Source organism: Neoarius graeffei, chromosome 2, assembly GCF_027579695.1.
Source record: "Neoarius graeffei isolate fNeoGra1 chromosome 2, fNeoGra1.pri, whole genome shotgun sequence".
NCBI lineage: Eukaryota > Metazoa > Chordata > Actinopteri > Siluriformes > Ariidae > Neoarius > Neoarius graeffei.
The window spans coordinates 86,287,770-86,308,799 of record NC_083570.1 but is presented as its reverse complement, the minus strand read 5'-3'; the positions used below and the strand labels follow the sequence as shown (position 1 = coordinate 86,308,799).

The window sequence follows — 21,030 nt, the reverse complement described above, 5'->3', positions numbered from 1 at the left end:
GCCTGCCATTTTGGATTGTTTGCCAGTGTGTTTTCACTTTTCCTAATAAAGATTACTTCTGCGCTTGCATCCGTCTCCAACCGCGTCTCTGACAACCACATTTTGTCACCAAAAGTACTAGACTTTCTACTAACAGACAAGAAATCTATGTAAACTCAACTTGAATGATCTGCTAGAACATTTTCTATTGCTCTTCATAATGTTTTGTTTTGTACTTGATGAAGATACATTGATTGATTTATTTTATTGATCCCAAGCTGGGAAATTGTTTTGTTACAGCAGCAAGTTATCAGACATGTGAAAAGAAAAAGACACTGTACAACATAAAATAGAAAAAAAAATCCCAAGAACAACCTACTATACAATATACAGATATAAAAATGTAACGATAAAAACACGTCTGTATATGTGCTTTATGTGATTTTATATATATTGCGGTGGAAAAAGAAAAACTCTCACTCATTTGGATCCAAGTAGAGAAAAAGAATCTTTATTGTTGGTTTCTCAATGCAAAGAGAAAAGCAGAGCAAAAAATGGTTCGGGGCGCACGTGCTGCTCCCCTTTCTTGATGGCCTTTATACCCTTGTGGAACATTCTGTTAAAAACCATAACCCAATCGAAAGCGAGGATTTAAACTCTTACCACAGAAGGAACTGTCCTTAGTCATCGTATATATTCCCTTTGACGGGATATTCCCTAATATTTAGTAGACCCAGGGGACCGACTGCCATTGTTGCTAATCTCTTCCTCCACGTGCTAACCGTTTCTCACACACAGCGCTGGGTTCATGAACGGGTCATGAGCCCCTAACACGCTCACGCATACACACGGTTATACTAAAAATTCTATTAGTCAAGTCAAGTTTATTTGTACAGCGCTTTTAACAATAAACATTGCCCCAAAGCAGCTTTACAGAATTTGAATGACTTAAGACATGAGCTAATTTTATCCCTAATTTATTCCCAATGAGCAAGCCTGTGGCGACGGTGGCAAGGAAAAACTCCCTCAGACGACACGAGGAAGAAACCTTGAGAGGAACCAGACTCAAAAGGGAACCCATCCTCATTTGGGCAACAACAGACAACATGACTATAACATTAACAGTTTTAACATGAAGTCAGTTTCGTTGATATTATAAACTCTTCATTAATGGAAACTTGAATGAAACATTACAAAATGTATATATAAAATCTTTCTATCCACATTCACTGGATATGAGCAATTGCATGCTCTGATTGGCTACTCTACTACTAGGCTATCAGCTCATCTACTGTGAGTAGAATGTGAATAGAATAAACCAGTTATTCCACTCAGTCTTGTCATACATGGCTTGTAGCCAACTTGGTGCTACTCACCTCGTCGACTATCAGCTTATGTACACTACCGTTCAAAAGTTTGGGGTCACCCAGACAATTTTGTGTTTTCCATGAAAAGTCACACTTTTATTTCCCACCATAAGTTGTAAAATGAATAGAAAATATAGTCAAGACATTTTTCTGGCCATTTTGAGCATTTAATCGACCCCACAGATGTGATGCTCCAGAAACTCAATCTGCTCAAAGGAAGGTCAGTTTTATAGCTTCTCTAAAGAGCTCAACTGTTTTCAGCTGTGCTAACATGATTGTACAAGGGTTTTCTAATCATCCATTAGCCTTCTGAGGCAATGAGCAAACACATTGTACCATTAGAACACTGGAGTGAGAGTTGCTGGAAATGGGCCTCTATACACCTATGGAGATATTGCACCAAAAACCAGACATTTGCAGCTAGAATAGTCATTTACCACATTAGCAATGTCTAGAGTGCATTTCTGATTAGTTTAAAGTGATCTTCATTGAAAAGAACAGTGCTTTTCTTTCAAAAATAAGGACATTTCAAAGTGACCCCAAACTTTTGAACGGTAGTGTACGACTCGATTTCGTGGAATAACAGTTAAACATGTGATATATATCACGCTAAATTGACGTAATGTGAAACAATTGAAGAGGACTTCTCATTCTTTTCATTTGAAAGTGGTCATGCACAGCCATTCTAACGTATACATGTTCAAGTAGTAAAATTATCAGGAGTAATTTCAGGTCAAATACTTTTTTCACCTCAATTTTGGATAGCGATAAACAAGTTGCAGGCCTCTAGGCTTGGTTGGCATCAGAGCTACCGAGTGTCCGATTCAGGATCATCATTAAAAATGAAACGTTTTCTCCCAGTGGAATAGAGCATAAAGGCTGTACTTTTAAAAGCACTAATACAACTATTTATGCTTGTCATAAAGTACCTGGCTGATCTCCAGCGTTCCACCCTATTTTGCAGCTTATTAAATATTAAATACATTAAATATTCACTATGCTGTCCAAATGCACTGCAGGTTCAGACCTGCAGCCTGGTGAGAGCTCACCAGCGTGTAAAAATAAAAGGTGGTGATGTTTCGAGAGCCGGTAACAATGCTGCGTGCCCCTTCAGTTTGAAGTGTCCTTCTTGTCTATACATAATTAATTTGAATTTGCTGTGCGTATTATCCACCTGTGCTGTTTGATCATTGACTAACAACTCTGTGTGTTTTATATACCAGCTACATCTCACTGAGGCTGAACAGACAAACATATTTATGCATCCACAGTCTGTTGATCATCTCTTTAAATGGCAGACCCCTTCTCATCCCCAGGCCTCTGTGCGCCTGCGCTGGGGCATCACAGTGCTTGCTAATTGGGCTTGTTTATCCCCCGTGTGCTGCACTAACCAGGCTTGACCCTGTGTACCCGTACAAACATGTACAGACATGTACAATACTGTGCAGAGCCTGTTACAACCCAGCAGGGGGCCACCGAGACACACTGAGCTCTTCACTGCGATCTGCCTGTGGTATGAGTCTGCATTTTGTGGACGTGGAGTGTACAACACTATGGCACAACACAGAGTCGGACTTGAGCGGATGCTGCAACGTGCTCTGCCTAAATGCAATTAAATCTGTCTAAAAGACCACAAGGACTCCTAAATATATAACAAGATATAAAATATGAAAAACGGCAGCAAGTGTGTGTGCGTGTGTGTATACCTATAGTGTATTTATGTAAAAAATCAGGTTACTGCACAAAAGTAGCATCCCAGAAGAATTCTCACTAAAAAGAAAGACTCACTCGCGATTTGATTTTGATTTTGACTCAAGACTGAAGCAGTTAGCAAACATGGCTGTAAAAAAACCCCACTCATGATTCACTCATGCTGCAGTCATAATGCTGCAAAAAACCTCCGTCATGTCTGAACTGGGATGATATACACACATCGGTGTGTGTGTGTGGTTTATCTTTCATGTACTAACAAACCCGAGCTTCAGAGCTTGTGTACGCTGACTCACAGCTCACAGTCCTAATCTAAGATCAGGTATTTTCTTATCTGGAAACATCAGAGGCATCTCATCTCATCTCATTATCTCTAGCCGCTTTATCCTGTTCTATAGGGTCGCAGGCAAGCTGGAGCCTATCCCAGCTGACTACGGGCGAAAGGTGGGGTACACCCTGGACAAGTCGCCATATTATATATATATATGTGTGTGTGTGTGTATATATATATATATATATATATATATATATATATATATAGTCAAGAAGGCAGTCAGATTGTTCTGGCTGTTCTTATTGGCAGGCCTGAGGGACTCTGAGCCCTAAGGCCTTACGGCATGGTAACTGGGCCTCCGAGGAATGCTTCAGTATCAGGCTTCATCATCACAGGCTCAGGGCTTGTGTCTCCAGAGAACCAACAAACACAGGGACAAGCAGAGGCTAAAAAGCTGCACTGTCATAACACACAGTGCTAGTGTTTCACTGGATTGTTGCAGATTAAAGTTAATAGTAATCAAACTGATGCTAAAGATTTATACCGCAACATAATAATGGCTAAAATAATAATCCTATCATTAAAATAATCATGGTTAATACCATTATGTAGCAAATAATTAGGAATAGCATTATTTTGCATTGTACATGTATAAACCTGTTTACCACAGTGCTGTTGTATTCTCAATTCTGATTGATCAGAAGATGTTGATTAAATTAACAATTATTCCATGAAATCGAGTCGTACATGAGCTGATAGCCGATGAGGCACATAGCACCGACCTGGCTATAGAGATCTTGCAGTCACGTGACCGGAAAGTACACAACCGCCATCTTGTCGGTCAAAAACACCGCTGAATACTGCTGCACTCGTGTGCAGAATGGATCAATTTCAACCGACGGACTACACGGCTCATTTTTCTAATGAACAGATAACTAGATATATGTCTAAAATAAACGATCTACAGATTAGTGACCCTTATGGCTTTCCGGACGGAGTTTTCACGACCGGATTTTGAACTGCCAGCGGAATACCCGGACGTGTATAATTACCTCATTAACTTTCCCTCGCTGTTCAGTGGTGAAGCACTGTGTGCCTATAAATCTCTGCACAGTTATCTTTACAGAAATTCAGGATTTGTCAGCGACTCAGATGTGGCATCTTGTAAACAAGAATCCTCATTGGATGGGTAAGTCACTTAAGTATTGAGTATAGCACTGACCAGCCGATTATAGAATAGAATAAGGTAATTCCAGTTCGTCCGTCTTGTTTACATGGATCTGGCGTTGGAGCGGTAGAGGCTTGGCAGTGGAGATTTGAGTGGCTGTTTTCTGAGCTTAGTCAACAGGCCGGCTCTGCAGCCTCGCTTTTGCTTCGGCTCCCGGCGCCGCCTCCTTCGCTTTGCTTCCGATAACAATCCACGGAGACCCCGCTGGTCTCGCTATCTCGTCCGGAATTTTTTTTTTTCTCGTCCGGAATGTTGTGCATGCGATGGAAATCGCTACAAACCGTCATTTTCTGCTGGAAACCAATGTCCAGTAAGTCCATACGGTTGTAGTGGATATTGAAGTCCGGTACAGACGAACAACACGCAAAAATACACACAAAAAACATAAAAAATGTGCACAGGTAGGGAGAGCTTGTAGCCGCAGCCGTTGTAGTAGAATTGTATATAGTAGGGTTTTCCAGAAGAAAAGGTAGAAGTAAAAGCAGAAGTAGAACCAGAAGTAGAAGTAGAAGGCGGAATATGGCGTTTGACCGACAAGATGGCGTCTGTCACAATCTGGATCGGCTGTGACGTCACATGCAAGTGCTCCATAAGCCAGGTACGACAAGATTAAGTAGAATAACGGTTTTATTCTATCTGCATTCACTGGATTTTGAGAAACGGAGCATTTTTATTTTTATCTCATCTCATCTCATTATCTCTAGCCACTTTATCCTTCTACAGGGTCGCAGGCAAGCTGGAGCCTATCCCAGCTGACTACGGGCGAAAGGCGGGGTACACCCTGGACAAGTCGCCAGGTCATCACAGGGCTGACACATAGACACAGACAACCATTCACACTCACATTCACACCTACGGTCAATTTAGAGTCACCAGTTAACCTAACCTGCATGTCTTTGGACTGTGGGGGAAACCGGAGCACCCGGAGGAAACCCACGCGGACACGGGGAGAACATGCAAACTCCACACAGAAAGGCCCTCGCCGGACCCGGGGTTCGAACCCAGGACCTTCTTGCTGTGAGGCGACAGCGCTAACCACTACACCACCGTGCCGCCCATTTTTATTTTTATTTTTTTGCAAATTCAATAAATAAATACTTCATCCAAAACGTCCGACAAAATAATTTCTGCTTAGGTGCACTTCTTAAAAACCTCTCAATGGCTGCACGAATTGACTTCAATGTTCTTTTTTTTGGTAGAAAGTGCCGTCTTGCTGTCGTGCCGAGGTATAGAATAGCTTTAGACATTTATTTAATTCTTCCTTGGACATTTCTGTGATTTGTAATTTTCAAAACTTCTTTGAGCTTTTGAACCAGTCTAAAAAAATTCAACATATTTTAATCCTTAAAGATGAAGAATGTAAACAAACCGGTGAAATGACAGGAGCAATTTGTGAAAAATGCGATAATAATAATAATTCTTGAAAAATAAAAGATACGTTCTTCCCATCAAATACTTTCATTCCATATTTTGTTGCTTTTTTTTTCTATTTTTTGAGGTTTTGTTTTCAACTAGAGTTTTTATTTCGTCCTCGGTTGGTTCAGCAACATGCTCCGCCATTTTGTTTTTCTCTACTCACGGTATATGAGCTCATAGCCTAGTAGTAGAGTAGCCAATCCGAGCGCGTGATTGCTCATATCCAGTGAGTGTGGATAGAATAACTGTCTAATAGCTGCTTTGACAGTGGTCCTGGCAGCAATGCAAATCATGTTTATATTCATGTACTCATTCAGTATCTAATAGTTCTGTAGTAACAATTTGCACTGGCACTTGTATATTTGGACCATACCTGTCAACTTTGAGGTTTGAAAAAAAGGGATATTTCTCAGATTTTTAACTCAAAATAAGGGAAAATTTCGGAAAGTCATACCCTTCACCAAAAGTGGGTGTGTAGTTGAATGGGGGGCAATTTTCTATCTAGTATTTGTGATTTCCTGTACTCTGGTGCATGTTGGTGATAGCCAAGACCCAAACTCAATATGCTTATGGTTTATAGAGTGCATTTGTGAATAAACTATATATTTATTTTTATTTGCTTTCAGTGGTACCAGTTATTTCCCAAATTAAGGGCTAAAATACGTATCTTATGTTAAAATAAGAAAGGTCATTATATAACCAGTCAATAAAGTAAATTCCATTGCAATTTATTATGGTTTTACCATAGTCATGGCCTCGGAACGATAGATAGATAGATAGATAGATAGATAGATAGATAGATAGATAGATAGATAGATAGATAGATAGATAGATAGATAGAGTAATAAAGAGATAAAGAGTAATATAAGATATTAAACCAAGAGTGATTTAAAATGGGTAAGTTTCAGATAGAAAATAAAATAGACAATGAGTGGATAAAACAGTTAATACACCAATTAGTTTACACTAGGCTATTTATGAGGTCTTAGCCAGGACATACTGTACTTAATGTAAACATGTGTAGCTTACCTTTGATTATTTGGGAGGCTTTCGTTTTCCCCGTGGAAAATTTCTTTGCGATGGAAGAGTCTGGGAACATTCCAGCCACGCACTTGTTGAAATCATCAAAGAAAGAGAGGCTAATGTTTTTCTTAGCTATTAGCATCGCCATCTTCACCTCAGACCTAATCAGTGTTGCCAGATACTGCTGACGTTTTCCAGCCCAAAATATGTTCAAAACCCGCCAAAATGCACTTGAAACTGCCCAACTTGGGCGGGAAACCGCCCAATCTGGCAACACTGGACCTAATCACTTGCTCAGCCTCGCCTCCGGACGTAGTTCTGTAATTACTGATGCCTGAGAGGGCGGGGACGTGAATTCATGGCCCGACTTCCTGCTGTAAACTCCTGTCAGAGGCGCGTCATGAATTCTGGACCTACCGACTTTTTTATATTGTGAAAATACGGGATGTTTATATATTGTGAAAATACGGGATATTTTCGGGAAAATAAAAAAACGGGAAGACAGCGGGAAATAAGTCAAAATAAGGGATTTCCCGGGAAAAACGGGAGGGTTGACAGGTATGATTTCGACAGAGTCTCAACTGTCAGCGCTTTGTGTTTTCATTCTTTTTACTTTTCTCTCTCTTTGTTTGTTTATTCCTCTATATTTATCACATTTATAATTTTATGATGATTGCTCAAGCATTTCTTACGATTACCATTTCTTTTCCTCTTTACTTTTTTGCCGTCACTCATCCATTATTACACTGTTTTATTTTGTCTCAGTAAAACCTGTCTTTTATGTCACTTTAGTGAATTATCTTGTAAATTATAAATATAAGCAGAGTCTGTCATAACTGCAGGCATTAAACTATCTTGTCGAATTATCTTGAGTTTGCTTTGCGTGCCTAATAAAGTGTATTTGTCTGCAGTCTCGGTCTAAATGTGTTTAAGAAAATGAAAATGTTTCAAAACACAACACACCATGAGTCAGATTTAAACACATGAACTGGGAGCTTGTAGATTTAATACACCAGTCAATAAACATTGACATCCCATGTCAGCCAATTATCCCACTTTATCTAAATCATTTATGTTTAACAGCTGAAGGAAGTCAATTGCTTATCATGTTTAAATTATGATTAATGGTGCTGCTGCAGTACTTAAATGAAAATTACCCACATGGATTACTGATCTGTTTGTTACATGTGTAATGTTCTTGCTCGAATTCTCCTTGTCGCCTCGTGCATCACATTATCGTTTCTCCTTCTCCTTCTCAGCCATGACCGAACAATGCAAGACATTGTCTATAAGCTGGTGCCGGGACTCCAAGAAGGTTGTTGGTTTTAATTAATTAATTAATTAATTAATTTGTCATCCGATACTCGGTGTCATCCATAGATAATGGACACACAAAGTGTTTTTATTGGAGCACCAAGAGGCTCGTTTTGAAGTCAGTCTCTACATGTTTCTCTGTGCAGCGGAGTTGAAAAAGCAGAGAGATTTTTATCAGAAACTGGGCATGGAGGTACCCGGGGACATCAAAGGAGAGCTGTGCAACATGAAGGCCCACCTGGACTCGCAACGTAATGGTATGTTCTACCCACACTTTCTCTGCCATAAGTGGTATGAAGCAAAAGTTACAGGAGAGCTTCAGTACGACTGATTAGTATTATTATCGTCCACCTTCAAACAGGGCATTCATGGCATCTGCTATTTCATCACCCTCCACCCACACCGTGTTTTGTTATGTCATTCGGCCCAATTACAGTGCGGCTCTTTTAATGCGCAGTAACTGCACTGTAGTAGGTGCTAATGGCTTTGTGGATGGCTACCCAGGGGCTTGCCAAGCCTGTAGCCTTAATCGTTGGCCTAATGTGCAAGCCCGGCTTTGGTAATTAAGGCTCAAATGGAAGCAGAATTGGTCTCTCATTCCTGACTGTCGCAGCGCGTTTGGCAGGCCTACGTCTCACAAGAGAGAGTTCATTTAAACTCTGCACTGCGCCATCAGCTTGTGCTTCTGCTCGCTCTAAGACAGAGAAAGAAAAGACTGACAGATAGAGAGGAGGTGTGAGATGGGAAGGGGGGCATTGAGTAACTCTTTGCTCTATTTTCTCAGCTGAATACTGTGGAAGGAAGTGAAATGGCAGTACGAATGATCGGATGCTCGAATGGTGTCTGTTCTGCTTGGCAGGTGGCTTGAATATGTGCATAGTGCATGATGTAAACCTGTAGTATTCGAGTCCAAGTCGAAAGTGATTCAACATTCAAAAGTTAAGTGTTTGTCATTATCTTGGACTATGAAATTGCAGTACTGGTCCGTACAGTGTCTTGCAAAAGTATTTATCCCCCTTGGTGTTTGTCCTGTCTTGTTGCATTACAAGCTGGAATTAAAATGGATTTTTTGGGGGGTCAGCACCATTTGATTTACACAACATGCCTGCAGCTTTAAAGGTGCAAATTGTTTTATTGTGATGCAAACAATAATTAAGATGAAAAAACAGAAATCTGGAGTGTGCATAGGTATTAAAGACTTTAAAGTATAAAGTCACTACTTTGTAGAGCCACCTTTTGCTGCAATTACAGCTGTAAGTCTCTTGGGGTATGTCTCTATTAGCTTAGCACATCTGGCCACTGGGATTTTTGTCCATTCCTCAAGACAAAACTGCTCCAACTCCTTCAAGTTAGATGGGTTGCGTTGGTGTACAGCAATCTTCAAGTTATGCCACAGATTCTCAATTGGATTGAGGTCTGGGCTTTGATTAGGCCATTCCAACACATTTAAATGTTTCCCTTTAAACCACTCCAGTGTAGCTTTAGCAGTATGTTTAGGGTCATTGTCATGCTCGAACGTGAACCTTCGTCCCAGTCTCAAACCTCTGGCTGACTCAAACAGGATTTCCTCCAGAATTGCCATCCATCTTTCCTTCAGTCCTGATCAGCTTTACTGTCCCTGCAGATGAAAAACATCCCCACAGCATGATGCTGCCACCACCATGCTTCGATTTAGAAATGGTGTTTTCAGGGTGATGGGAAGTCTTGGGTTTACACCATACATTGCGTTTTCCGTGATGGGCAAAAAGTCTGAGCAGAGAATCTTCTTCCATGTGTTTGGGGAGTCTGCCACATGCTGTTGGGCAAACTCCAAATGTGTTTTCTTTTTGTTTTTTTCCTTTAAGCAATGGCTTTTTTCTGGCCACTCTTCCATAAAGCCCCAGTCTGTGCAGTGTATGGCTTAAAGTGGTCCTATGGACAGATACTCCCATCTCTGCCGTGGATCTTTGCAGCTCCTTCAGTGTTATCTTTGGTGTCTTTGTTGCCTCTCTGATTAATGCCCTCCTTGCCCGGTCTGTGAGTTTTGGTGGGTGGCCTTCTCTTGTCAGGTTTGTAGTGGTTCCATATTCTTTCCATTTTGCTATAATGGATTTAATGTCAAGTCAAGTTTATTTGTATAGCGCTTTTAACAATAAACATTGTTGCAAAGCAGCTTTACAGAATTTGAACGACTTAAAACATGAGCTAATTTTATCCCTAATCTATCCCCAATGAGCAAGCCTGGTGCTCACTGGTGCTCCGTGGGATACTCAAAGTTTGGGATATTTTTTTATAACCTGGCCCTGATCCATACTTCTTCACAACTTTGTCTCTGACCTGTTTGGAGTGCTCCTAATCAACTAATTATGTGACTTATGAAGTGAATTGGTTGGACCAGCTCTTATTTAGGGGTTTCATACGAAAGGGGGTGAATACCTATGCACACTCCAGATTTCTGGGGTTTTTTTTCATCTTAATTATTGTTTGTGTCACCAATAAAAAAAAAACTATTTGCACCTTTAAAGTGGTAGGCATGTTGTGTAAATCAAATACTGCTAACCCTCCAAAAATCCATTTTAATTCCAGCTTGTAATGCGACAAAACGGGACAAACCCCAAGGAATGAATACTTTTCCAAGACACTGTATGTGTAAGAATTAAAACGATGTACCAAAAAAGAAATGCAGTTAAAAACACAACAAACATCCATTCCTACAAACATAACACACATACCTCTACCTGAATGCAACTCACAGTAAGAAACAAGACTAGAAAAGCAACACCATTGCACCACTTTATTACATAATTGGGTGAAAGATGTATTTCCCAGTTGCTGTTATTTTCTATTACCCAGAGATGCTCCTGTCCTAGTTAGATCTCCAAATTTGTCCTTGGAAGGAGACTTTGTATTCCCCCTAATACCTTCATCATGCCTATTAAAGAAGCCATACGAGAAGTTCTGAAAGCAAGATTAGTCCGTCCTTCACACAGACCCTCTTTCCAGGACAGAAACAGGCGCAGAATAAACCTCAACCCACCCCTCTCGCCAGCAGCAAATCTAATTTAACAGGAACTCCCCCTTTTCACAGTTGCACAGCCTGCCTACTCCAGTTTAGCCCCCTTTCACTTGGCTTGCTCTGCTCGCAGGAGAAATGAGCGAGAGTGAGAGGATATTCAGTGTTTCTTCAGGAAGTAATTTCCCCTGGTTTGGGTGCATCTCGACAATCAGTCAAACTTCATTTGAAGGGTAGCTACAAAGGACCCTTAAAACATAAGCGTTCCAAAAATATATCTTAGTAAACGTTTTAGATGAAAGTGAGAAGAGAAAACAGCCTGCAGTTTTCATTATGGGTGGACTGAAAGGGGAAAAAAAAGCTATTTTTACCCAATTTTTCTCCTAATTTGGTCATTTGTCAATTTCTACCCTTTGGCTAACTCTAGGATACTACAGCCAGCTTCCTCATGTCATCTTTTCTAACTGCTGTTGGTCATGTCACATCACAGAGCTACTGCGTTCTTCCATTTAGTTGAGCTCATAGATGCCCATGATTGGTTAGTGTTGCTCTGGTTAACAGGAGAGAGAGAGAGAGAGAGAGAGAGAGAGAGAGTGTGTGTATACCATCCCTCCCACCCAAAGAGCACGGCTAGTTTTTGCTATCTTGGTCTCCTGACTGATGGCTGTGGCATTTTCAGGATTTGAACAAGTGATCTCCCTATGATAGGCCACATACTTTCTGCTTGGGAGCCATGAAGAAAATTTGTCACTGTAATTTTTCAGTTCTCAAGTTGTTAATTTACTTCTGCTGAAAGAACATTTCTTAATGCTTTGAGAATGTTGTTAGAAGATTTATGCAATGCTTTATAACCGTTGAATAAATTCAACATTGATGATGATAATAATAATAATAATAATATCCATTCATCCATCCAGTATCAGTAGCCGCTTTATCCTGTTCTACAGGGTCGCAAGCAAGCTGGAGCCTATCCCAGCTGTCTACGGGCGAAAGGCGGGGTACACCCTGGACAAGTCGCCAGGTCATCACAGGGCTGACACATAGACACAGACAACCATTCACACTCACATTCACACCTACGGTCAATTTAGAGTCACCAGTTAACCTAACCTGCATGTCTTTGGACTGTGGGGGAAACCGGAGCACCCGGAGGAAACCCACACAGACATGGGGAGAACATGCAAACTCCGCACAGAAAGGCCCTCGCCGACCGCTGGGTTTGAACCCAGGACCTTCTTGCTGTGAGGCAACAGTGTTAACCACTACACCACCGTACTCAAACACTGAGGACATGGTACACTTGAAGCAGGCTTGTAGTACTCGAGTCCGACTCATGCCGTAATTTTAAGGATTCATGACTTGACTTGGCCTTGCGCACTGAGGACTTGGACTCAGACTTGTGGATTAACTGCATTCGGACTCATAAATTGGAGATGAGGACTCGGATTTTTTCTTTATTTTTTATAACATACCATAATAATTTGGCATAAGATATTTATATCTACATTAATTTTTGTACTAATTTCGTGCAAGAGGGTCATACACCTGCGCACCTTGGTGTGTGCATCAGATAGACTCTCAGGCATGCTCCAGATAGCATGCGCGCCAAGCAGACTCTTGTAAACGACTCGTAACTGCGTAGGATTAAGGCGCAATCAGTGTGCCGATATAAAACCTGTGAAAACACACTTTGCGAAGTATTGAGTTGTGTTGCTGACACATTACTGAGCCTTGTTTCCTGATCCCTGATTTCCTGTTTCTTGTCTTTGATTCTGCCGAGTCTACGATAGCCTGTTTGTGCCTCGCTTGACCTATTGACTGTTTCACCATTTTATGAGTTTGCCTGCCGTTTTGGATTGTTTACCTGTCTTTACTTGTACTAATAAACACACCTTCTGCACTTACATCCGTCTACGAACCATCTCTGACAGAATACTTTGCACTCCCTGGCAAAGAGAATGCACATTCACCTGTTCATACATCATGTTCAGGAACAAACTAATGTTAATGGCGCTGAAACAGCCACCGTCAAATGGTGTGGTTGAAGTCTTGGACTCTGACTCAACTCGGATCAATAGTGGATTAGGCTCGGACTCAACTCGAATTTTTTTTTAATGACTTGGACTTGACTCGGACTTGAACACTGGGGACTTGAGACTGGACTCGGACTTGAGGTTTAGTGACTTGACTACAACACTGAGTTGAAGAGAACAGATGCACAGACAAAACTATGAGTAGAGAAAACACTTAAACGAGGTACTACAAGAGCACCACAAATTAGGGGCAACACAAAGAGGGTGACTGCGAGTTGGCCTAGTGGTTAGCGTGTCCGCCTCTCGATCGGGAGATCGCGAGTTCTACTTGCAGTCGGGTCATACCAAAGACCATCATTAAAATGGCACCTACTGCCGTCTGGCAAGGCACGCTGCAATACAGATGTGAGTAGGGAGTCAAACTCTCGTGGTTACCAGAGGACCAGCCCCCCCACTGTAACCCTAGCTATGTAATAGGCGAGAGGCCGAGGTTTACAGAAATGGAGATTGGCGCCGCCTAATGTACCATACGGTGCAGGAAGGACTTTAGACTTTTTAGACAAAGAGGGTGGGCGGCACAAAAATAAAAAGGAGTTAAACTGAAAATATGGAAAAGGCATTTTTTTATGACGCAATGGGAGCAGTTAAGAGGCAGTGGGGAAAACCATTCTGAAGAGGTGTGTTTTCAGCAGAGTTTGGAAGGTGGATAGTGTTGTTCATTGGCGCAGTGCTTGTGGAAGGGCATTCCAGAGTTTAGGGCCAGCCACATTGAAGGCCCTGTCACCCATGGAGTGAAGATTACCCCTTCATTGTGAAAAATCATTCATTTGGCTGGTCTATGTGTTGTCAGACTTTCTTTTAGGTCTCTCTGGTGATTTTAGTCCATCTGTCTGTTGGAGGTGAGGGACACTTCTTTCCGGACTGATTAATTCCACTTTGTCCTTGGTTATTGAATGAGCTGCAAATGACTGTGTTTTCATTAATTAGGTGTGACAGTGTTTTGTGTGTGTTATAAATGTGACTGGGAATGAGTTTGATATAATTGCATTTTGGGTTGGTGGTGGTGTGCTGATTACTATTCTAGGGTGTTAAATGATGAAACTATGAGATTGGAGTCAGAGCGGTTGTTTTTGCCACCATCTATTGCACCAGCTTAGTGTAAGGCAGGGCAGCAGGCAATGAATAATGAATGCATAAATATGTTGTAATGAATTATAGATGATTCAAAACATTTATCAAAAGCTTTTGAAGGCAATAGAAATGCACAGATGCAAGGACCCCAAGCAAACACCTGAATGTATATAATGCAAATAACCTGTGTTTGCATTGGGCTGAAACAAGCTGTCCTCATCAACAATTAAAAAAACACAACAACTCCTCTCATTCAAGTTTACGAAGAGAAATTGAAAAGATGGTGTTAAAAGCCCGTAAGAGCTTTCTGTGTTTCTGTTTGACTTGGATAAATGATAAATGAAACCACACCACGGGTTTCAGCTCATGCACTCATTTTATAGAAAATTAGATTAGCAGGATGCTGCAAAAAATATGCTCTTCAAAATGGCACTTATTTATTCCCTTGCTGTACTCATGGCTTGTGCAGATCCATTAATGGCTGGGTGAACAGAAAGAAGCTATACTGAGTCAAAAGAAAAGCCAGTGCACAGTTTAATTTACTGTAAAATAAAATGGAAAAATACTTGGTTTGGTAGGTGACAACTCGCGTCCGTGGCCATTAGGGTTTAAATTAATAATCGGTTACCCACAGTATCAGTCAAAAGTTTGGACACACCTTCTAATTCAATGGGTTCTCTTTATTTTTATGAATTAAAAGACACTTCATGTCTGAAAGTAATGATGGATGTCGTTTCTCTTTACTTAGTTGAGCGGTTCTTGACATAATGTCAAGTCAAGTCAAGTTTATTTGTCTAGCGCTTTTAACAACAGACATTGTCACAAAGCAGCTTTACAGAAAATTAAAGACTTTAAACATGAGCTAATTTTATCCCTAAGTTATCCCCAATGAGCAAGCCTGTGGCAACGGTGGCAAGGAAAATCTCCCGCAGATGACACGAGGAAGAAACCTTGAGAGGAACCAGACTCAAAAGGGAACCCATCCTCATTTGGGTGCTAACATGATTATAAATAGCTCACTTCTATAACTGTGTCCTATATAGTCACAAAGTATAACTGTGTAGCCAGGAAATTCATTATAGTTTTAACATGAAGTTTGTTTTGTTGAAGTTATAAACTGTTTATTGATGGAAACTTGACTACAAAACAGTTCATGACAACCAACTGCAGTCCTAAAGTTAGCAAGTCAACTGTAGTCCTCAGACATAAATGCGTTACTGTAAGCATCCAAAGCGTCTTCCAAGTGCGACTTTTGACTGTCCATATGGAGCCGTCCTCCACAGGAGTGATGTGATGAGACTCCAGCCAGACGTAGGGCATCAGGTTGGATCAGGCAGGTCCGAGGAGCGTAAGAGGTCAGCATCACGGTCTCAGGATCGACATGTAACTCAGAGGGACAGACAAAGTGAAGGGGGGTAGAAAGGGAGAGAGAAGGCACAGGTTGTTAGGTATGCCCAGTGTCAACTAATGAGTAAGAACAGTATACATTTTGCGCTGAGTACAAGCAGGGACTCCGGCAAAACTAACTATGACAGAATAGTTAGAAGGTAACACAGACATGAGGGAGCCCTGGGACTTAAAGCAGCCAGCCACTACACCATGGATTACTACAGTTGTGGAATAGGACTATTTACTGTATTTTTATTATTTACTGTTTACTATTTGATCTCAAACACATTAAGAAAGCAAGAAATTGCACTAATTAACTTTTGATGAGGCACCTGTTAATTGAAAAGCATTCCAAGTGACTACCTCATGAAGCTGGTTAAGATAATGCTAATAGTGTGCAAAGCATCATCAAGGTAAATGGTGACTACTTTGAAGAATCTAAAATATGAAACATTTTTGTTTACCACATAGGCCTGTAACGATATGCAAATCGAAATCGCGATACGCAGAGCCACGATCCGTATCGCGATACAAGAAGGCAGAATCACGGTACACCCTTTCAAACTTCTCCTCAGCCCAAAAACAGAGGCGCTTCCAAACTTCAATTTATGAATACTTTACTTTTTATTTAAATTACATTTTAAACTTACTTAAATTACTTTTATTTTTTTATATCTCTTAGTAAGTCGTTTTTTCGCCGACCTGCGACAATCTTCTGCGAGTCACGCAACGTCCACACTCGCCACTGGCAGAGCATTCATTTCTTTTAAGCGGTCGCCATTCGGGTTGCGACGCGGGGAGCGAATCTGTAAACAAGCAGCTCATTGGCTGGCTAGGTGTGCCACAAGCCAATCACAATCACTTGACCGGAAAGGCATGCAGTGTTGCCAGATTGGGCAGGTTTAGGTGCTTTTTGGCTGGTTTTGAACATATTTTGGGGTGGAAAACGTTAGCAATATCTGGCAACACTGAAGGCATGTCTGCTTGGGCGGAAGCCTTCTGCGGCAGTTACATTTCGACACGCGAGCAACGTTTCACTATAAAAATTCCGTAATTTCCATCTGTTTTCCGCGATCACAGAAAATCATTGGCCCTATGAGAGTGAGACAGTGAGAGAGCCACCCCCCCCCCAAAAAAAAATCTTAACGGATTTACATGATTTGGAAAAATGACTTTTTCAGAACCGAAAAAAACAGAGCTTCCGGCTCAACAGTATTATTTTGAGAAATAAAACAATCTTTGGATATACATTTGTTCATTTTTGCATACATATTACTCATTCTCTGCAGTGGTCTGAATTATTTGTTATTAAATAGTTAATGTAAGTAAGTAAATGTTAATAAGTCAAATTTACTACTTTAAAAAAAACATTTAAAAAAATCGTGGGCGTATCGAATCGTGGGTCAAAAATCGTGATACGAATCGAATCGTGAGTTGGGTGTATCGTTACAGCCCTATTACCACATAATATGTACTTATTGACTGAGTGAGAGGGCCGGACAGGAAAATATTTGGCTTGAGGTCATGTCGTATGGACCTTGCTGTGCTCGGTCCATACAAATGACCAAGAGCCAAATATTTTCCCGTCCAGCCTGACCTAACTCAGTCAATAAGCATTTTATCATGCGACCTTTTTTAACTAACGAACACAGTGGAAAACAATGAATGATGGCTTTTTAAAGTCTTCATCTTCCAGGATGTTTATTTTACTGTTGATGATGTCAAAGTAGCGTTGAATACTTCGCAAAAAGGAAGAGAAAGTGTCAGGTTTGTAGTCTAAATTTCCTTTTTTCTTTGCTTGTATATAGAAACTACATAGCTAGCTGTCGATCTCCTTAGAGGGGATGACTGTTATGTCTCTTTCCTCCTTAACTTCAGCAAGAAACCTTTTGAAAACATTCATGTCGTACTTGTTTTTTTTTTTTTTTACTTTTTTTGTTTTCTTGTTGTTATCCTTGTATAAACAAGTGAATTTCTTCGCTTGAAGGTACCGTTTTTTCATTTTCTTCGACAGTTTCAGTTTGTTCAATTAGGTCTGTGTCTGATAAATCATCTGGATAATAAAATTCACTTTCACTGGGCTCAGTTGTGTCGCTCATTTTTCAAACTAACAATTCAGAGCAAAATGAAAATGGCGGAAGTGAGGGAAACGGGTCCGGGGCCGCATATGCCTTTTTCCAGACCAGATTCAAAAATCCATATCTGCCCAGTCATGTGATTTTTCCCAATGGTTTTATTAAGAGTGTGCGTGCGGGTCTGTACGCGTCATATGATAATGTCATATGTGGTCCATATGTTATTTTATAGTTTTGATGTCTTCGGTGGTGTTCTACAATGTACAAAATCATCACAATACAGAAAAACCTATGAATGAGTAGGGGTGTACAGACTTTTGACTGGTACTGTATGTTTTGTTCCTAAAACCAGGCGAAGTAAAATCTGAGGATGCATCTAAGGAGGGAGACGAGAAACCAGAAGAGGATAATGATTATCATCGTAGTGACGAGCAGGTAAGGACATTCATGTTGTTGCTGTTAATTCCATTTATACATGAGCTATACTGTAACTAAGGACTTGTCCTGAATTTGGTTCTGCTTGTTACTAGGTTACTAAGAATATCACATGGAGTTAGATCTAGTGCAATCCACTGATTTGCCAAACACACTCGTCACCTTACTGTGACGAGCCATTCTGAAAATCACCATAGGTTGCATTGCACTTTGTATGAGGATACGTCGAAGGCCTCCGAGTCCACAATGCAAGTGGTGCTTGATAATCTGCATGAGTGGTCAAGTTCCAATCAAATGGTTCTCAACAGCAAGAAAGCTAAAGACATGTGGATATCCTTCAACCAGGCGTCCACCCGGCTTGACAGCCTGGACATAGGAAGTGCTGCCATTGAGAAAGTCTTGATGTTTAAACTCCTTAGATGTTTGGCAACAACAGGATCTGCACAAAACCACCACGTTAATGAAATAACTAAGAAAGCTAACGAAAGGTTACACTACCTACACAAATGCAGGAAGGCTAATCTACCTAAGGATGTGGGGCTCACTCTTTACTGCAGTAAGATTCGTCCGATGCTAGAGTAGACATCCTGAAATACCTCGCCAAGGAAATACAACAAGTGCAGGATCGCGGTTTGGTCATAATTGGCCTCCTGAAGACAAGGTTTGTAAGTGTGGAGGAATGAAGAGATGCGGTGACCGTACGTGAGCGTGAAAGAATTATAAAGGACTCTAACCATCCAAATCACGCATTCCTTCCAAGAATGGCGGCCCACAAGTACGCAGCTAGGAACAAAGCTTGTCTTGCAATACCACTGTCAGGAACTGATAGACATAAGAAATCTTTTATCTCAAGAGCATGTCGCCTCCTAAACAACCAGATATAGTCAAACTCTGTTATCTAATTTTTGGATACCTATTTCTACGACTTTGTTGGTTTTTGTTGTAAATTCATTGTATATTTTTTTCAAGATGAATCAATGCAGTTATTATTACAGTATATTATCAGGGTTCCCCCTGGGTTCTGAAAAATATTCTCCACTTTTTTCCTTGAAAAATCAAGTCGAAGAAGTATTCTTCACTTTTTTATCCTCCACTGGCCAAAAGGTCTGAAGGGGGATTACCGTATGTCATGGCGATGTCCATCTGTCTGTCTGTCTGTCCTGGGAAGGGTGCTCACCTTCTGAAATCAGCTCCTCTCACAATTCTTTGAGGAATTTCACAAAACTTGGCAGGATTCTTTGTTCTATGTCGGCAGTACACATATTGTAATTTTGTTAAATTCAGTCACATTTTTACCAGAGTTGCCACAACCAGAGTTGATTAACAACCTTGTACTTTCACAATTTCATGAAGGTGTGCTCGCCTTCTGACATCAACTCCTCTCACAATTTGTGGATGAATTTCTCGAAGCTTGGCAAAAGGCCTTGTTATATGACGGTAATACGCATATTGCGATTTAATTTTGTTTGTGAAAAGTTTCCCAGAGTTTTGACCCGTGATTAAATAACTTGTACTTTGACAATTTCATGAAGGTGTACGTTCTTCTGAAATCAACTCCTCTCACAATTTGTGGAGGAATTTCACCAAATTTGCAAAAGGCTTTGTTATATGACCGTTCTACCCATATTGAAATTTCGTTTAATTTGGGCAAATTTTACTGGAGTTATGCTCTTGATTATTAACAAACTTGTACTTTGGCAATTTCATCAAGGTGTGCTTACTTTCTGAAATCAACCTCCCTCACAATTTTTGGAGGAATTTCATGTAATTTGGCAAAAAGTTTTTATCCCCCGCTGGCCGAAAGGCCTGAAGGGGGATTATGTCGTGGTGATGTCCGTCCTGAGAAGGGTACTCACCTTCTGAAATCAACTCCTCTCACAATTTTTGGAGGAATTTCATAAAACTTGTCAGGATTCTTTGTTATATGTCGATAATACGCCTATTGGAACTTCGTTTGGTTCAGTCGCATTTTACCAGAGTTATGGCATAGTTACCAGCAGGGGATATTGTGCTCTCAGAGCACTCTTGTCTTATTTTTTCTTCACTTAGTCTGTATTTTTTTCTTAGTTACCAACATATCAAAGTGGACTTAATACAGGTTTGTACCAACCAAACTGGCAGAATTCAAATATTTGTACAGATACAGCTAGGTCTCTCCATTACATATAAAATTTGGGCTCCCCTCCAGCCTTTGATAAGAAAGAGTTGATTTTGGGCAGCCTGTGTACCATTGAACTAAAATAAACCTCTTTAGTTTGAGCTTACTGAAGGTTATTTTAGCATGGAATTGTTCAAAAGAGGAATTAGGACTCCCCTTTACTTCAACACAAAACTTGATTTACAATTGAACAGAGTCGAGAAGAGTCTTGGAACAACCAACAGTGAAGGAATCTGATTTTTCTGTCGATTTATAAACTGAACACCGAATGACACCGCGTTTTACATCAAATGTTCACCATGGGTACTCAACATGCCACACCCCTGAAACATAGATCCCTTCAGTTGCTTGCCGGCTGACAACACTTTCACTTTGGCATTTTTTTTTTTTAAACTGACCCCTGTATTACTGACACACGTGCTTGGGGATGGTAGGGGCTCAGAGTGTGCCTCCCCCGTGGCTGTTTCGGCCCTTAAATCATCTTCAGTGCTTGAAGAAGCCCCGCT

General features: G+C 40.7%; 1 protein-coding gene across 7 annotated transcripts in view; it reads left to right on the top strand.

The window, feature by feature from the left end:
- LOC132881984 (polycomb group RING finger protein 3) overlaps positions 1-21,030 on the top strand; it is a 182,903-nt gene that overhangs the window by 143,423 nt on the left and 18,450 nt on the right. For all 7 annotated transcript variants that reach the window (XR_009654093.1, XM_060915118.1, XM_060915120.1 and 4 more), the window contains exons 5-7: positions 8,257-8,312; positions 8,458-8,568; positions 18,284-18,366. Coding sequence is in view for 6 of the 7 variants with exons in the window: in XM_060915118.1 (XP_060771101.1) it covers positions 8,257-8,312; positions 8,458-8,568; positions 18,284-18,366 (250 nt within the window). In the remaining variant the exon portion in view is untranslated. The remainder of the gene's footprint in view (positions 1-8,256; positions 8,313-8,457; positions 8,569-18,283; positions 18,367-21,030) is intronic.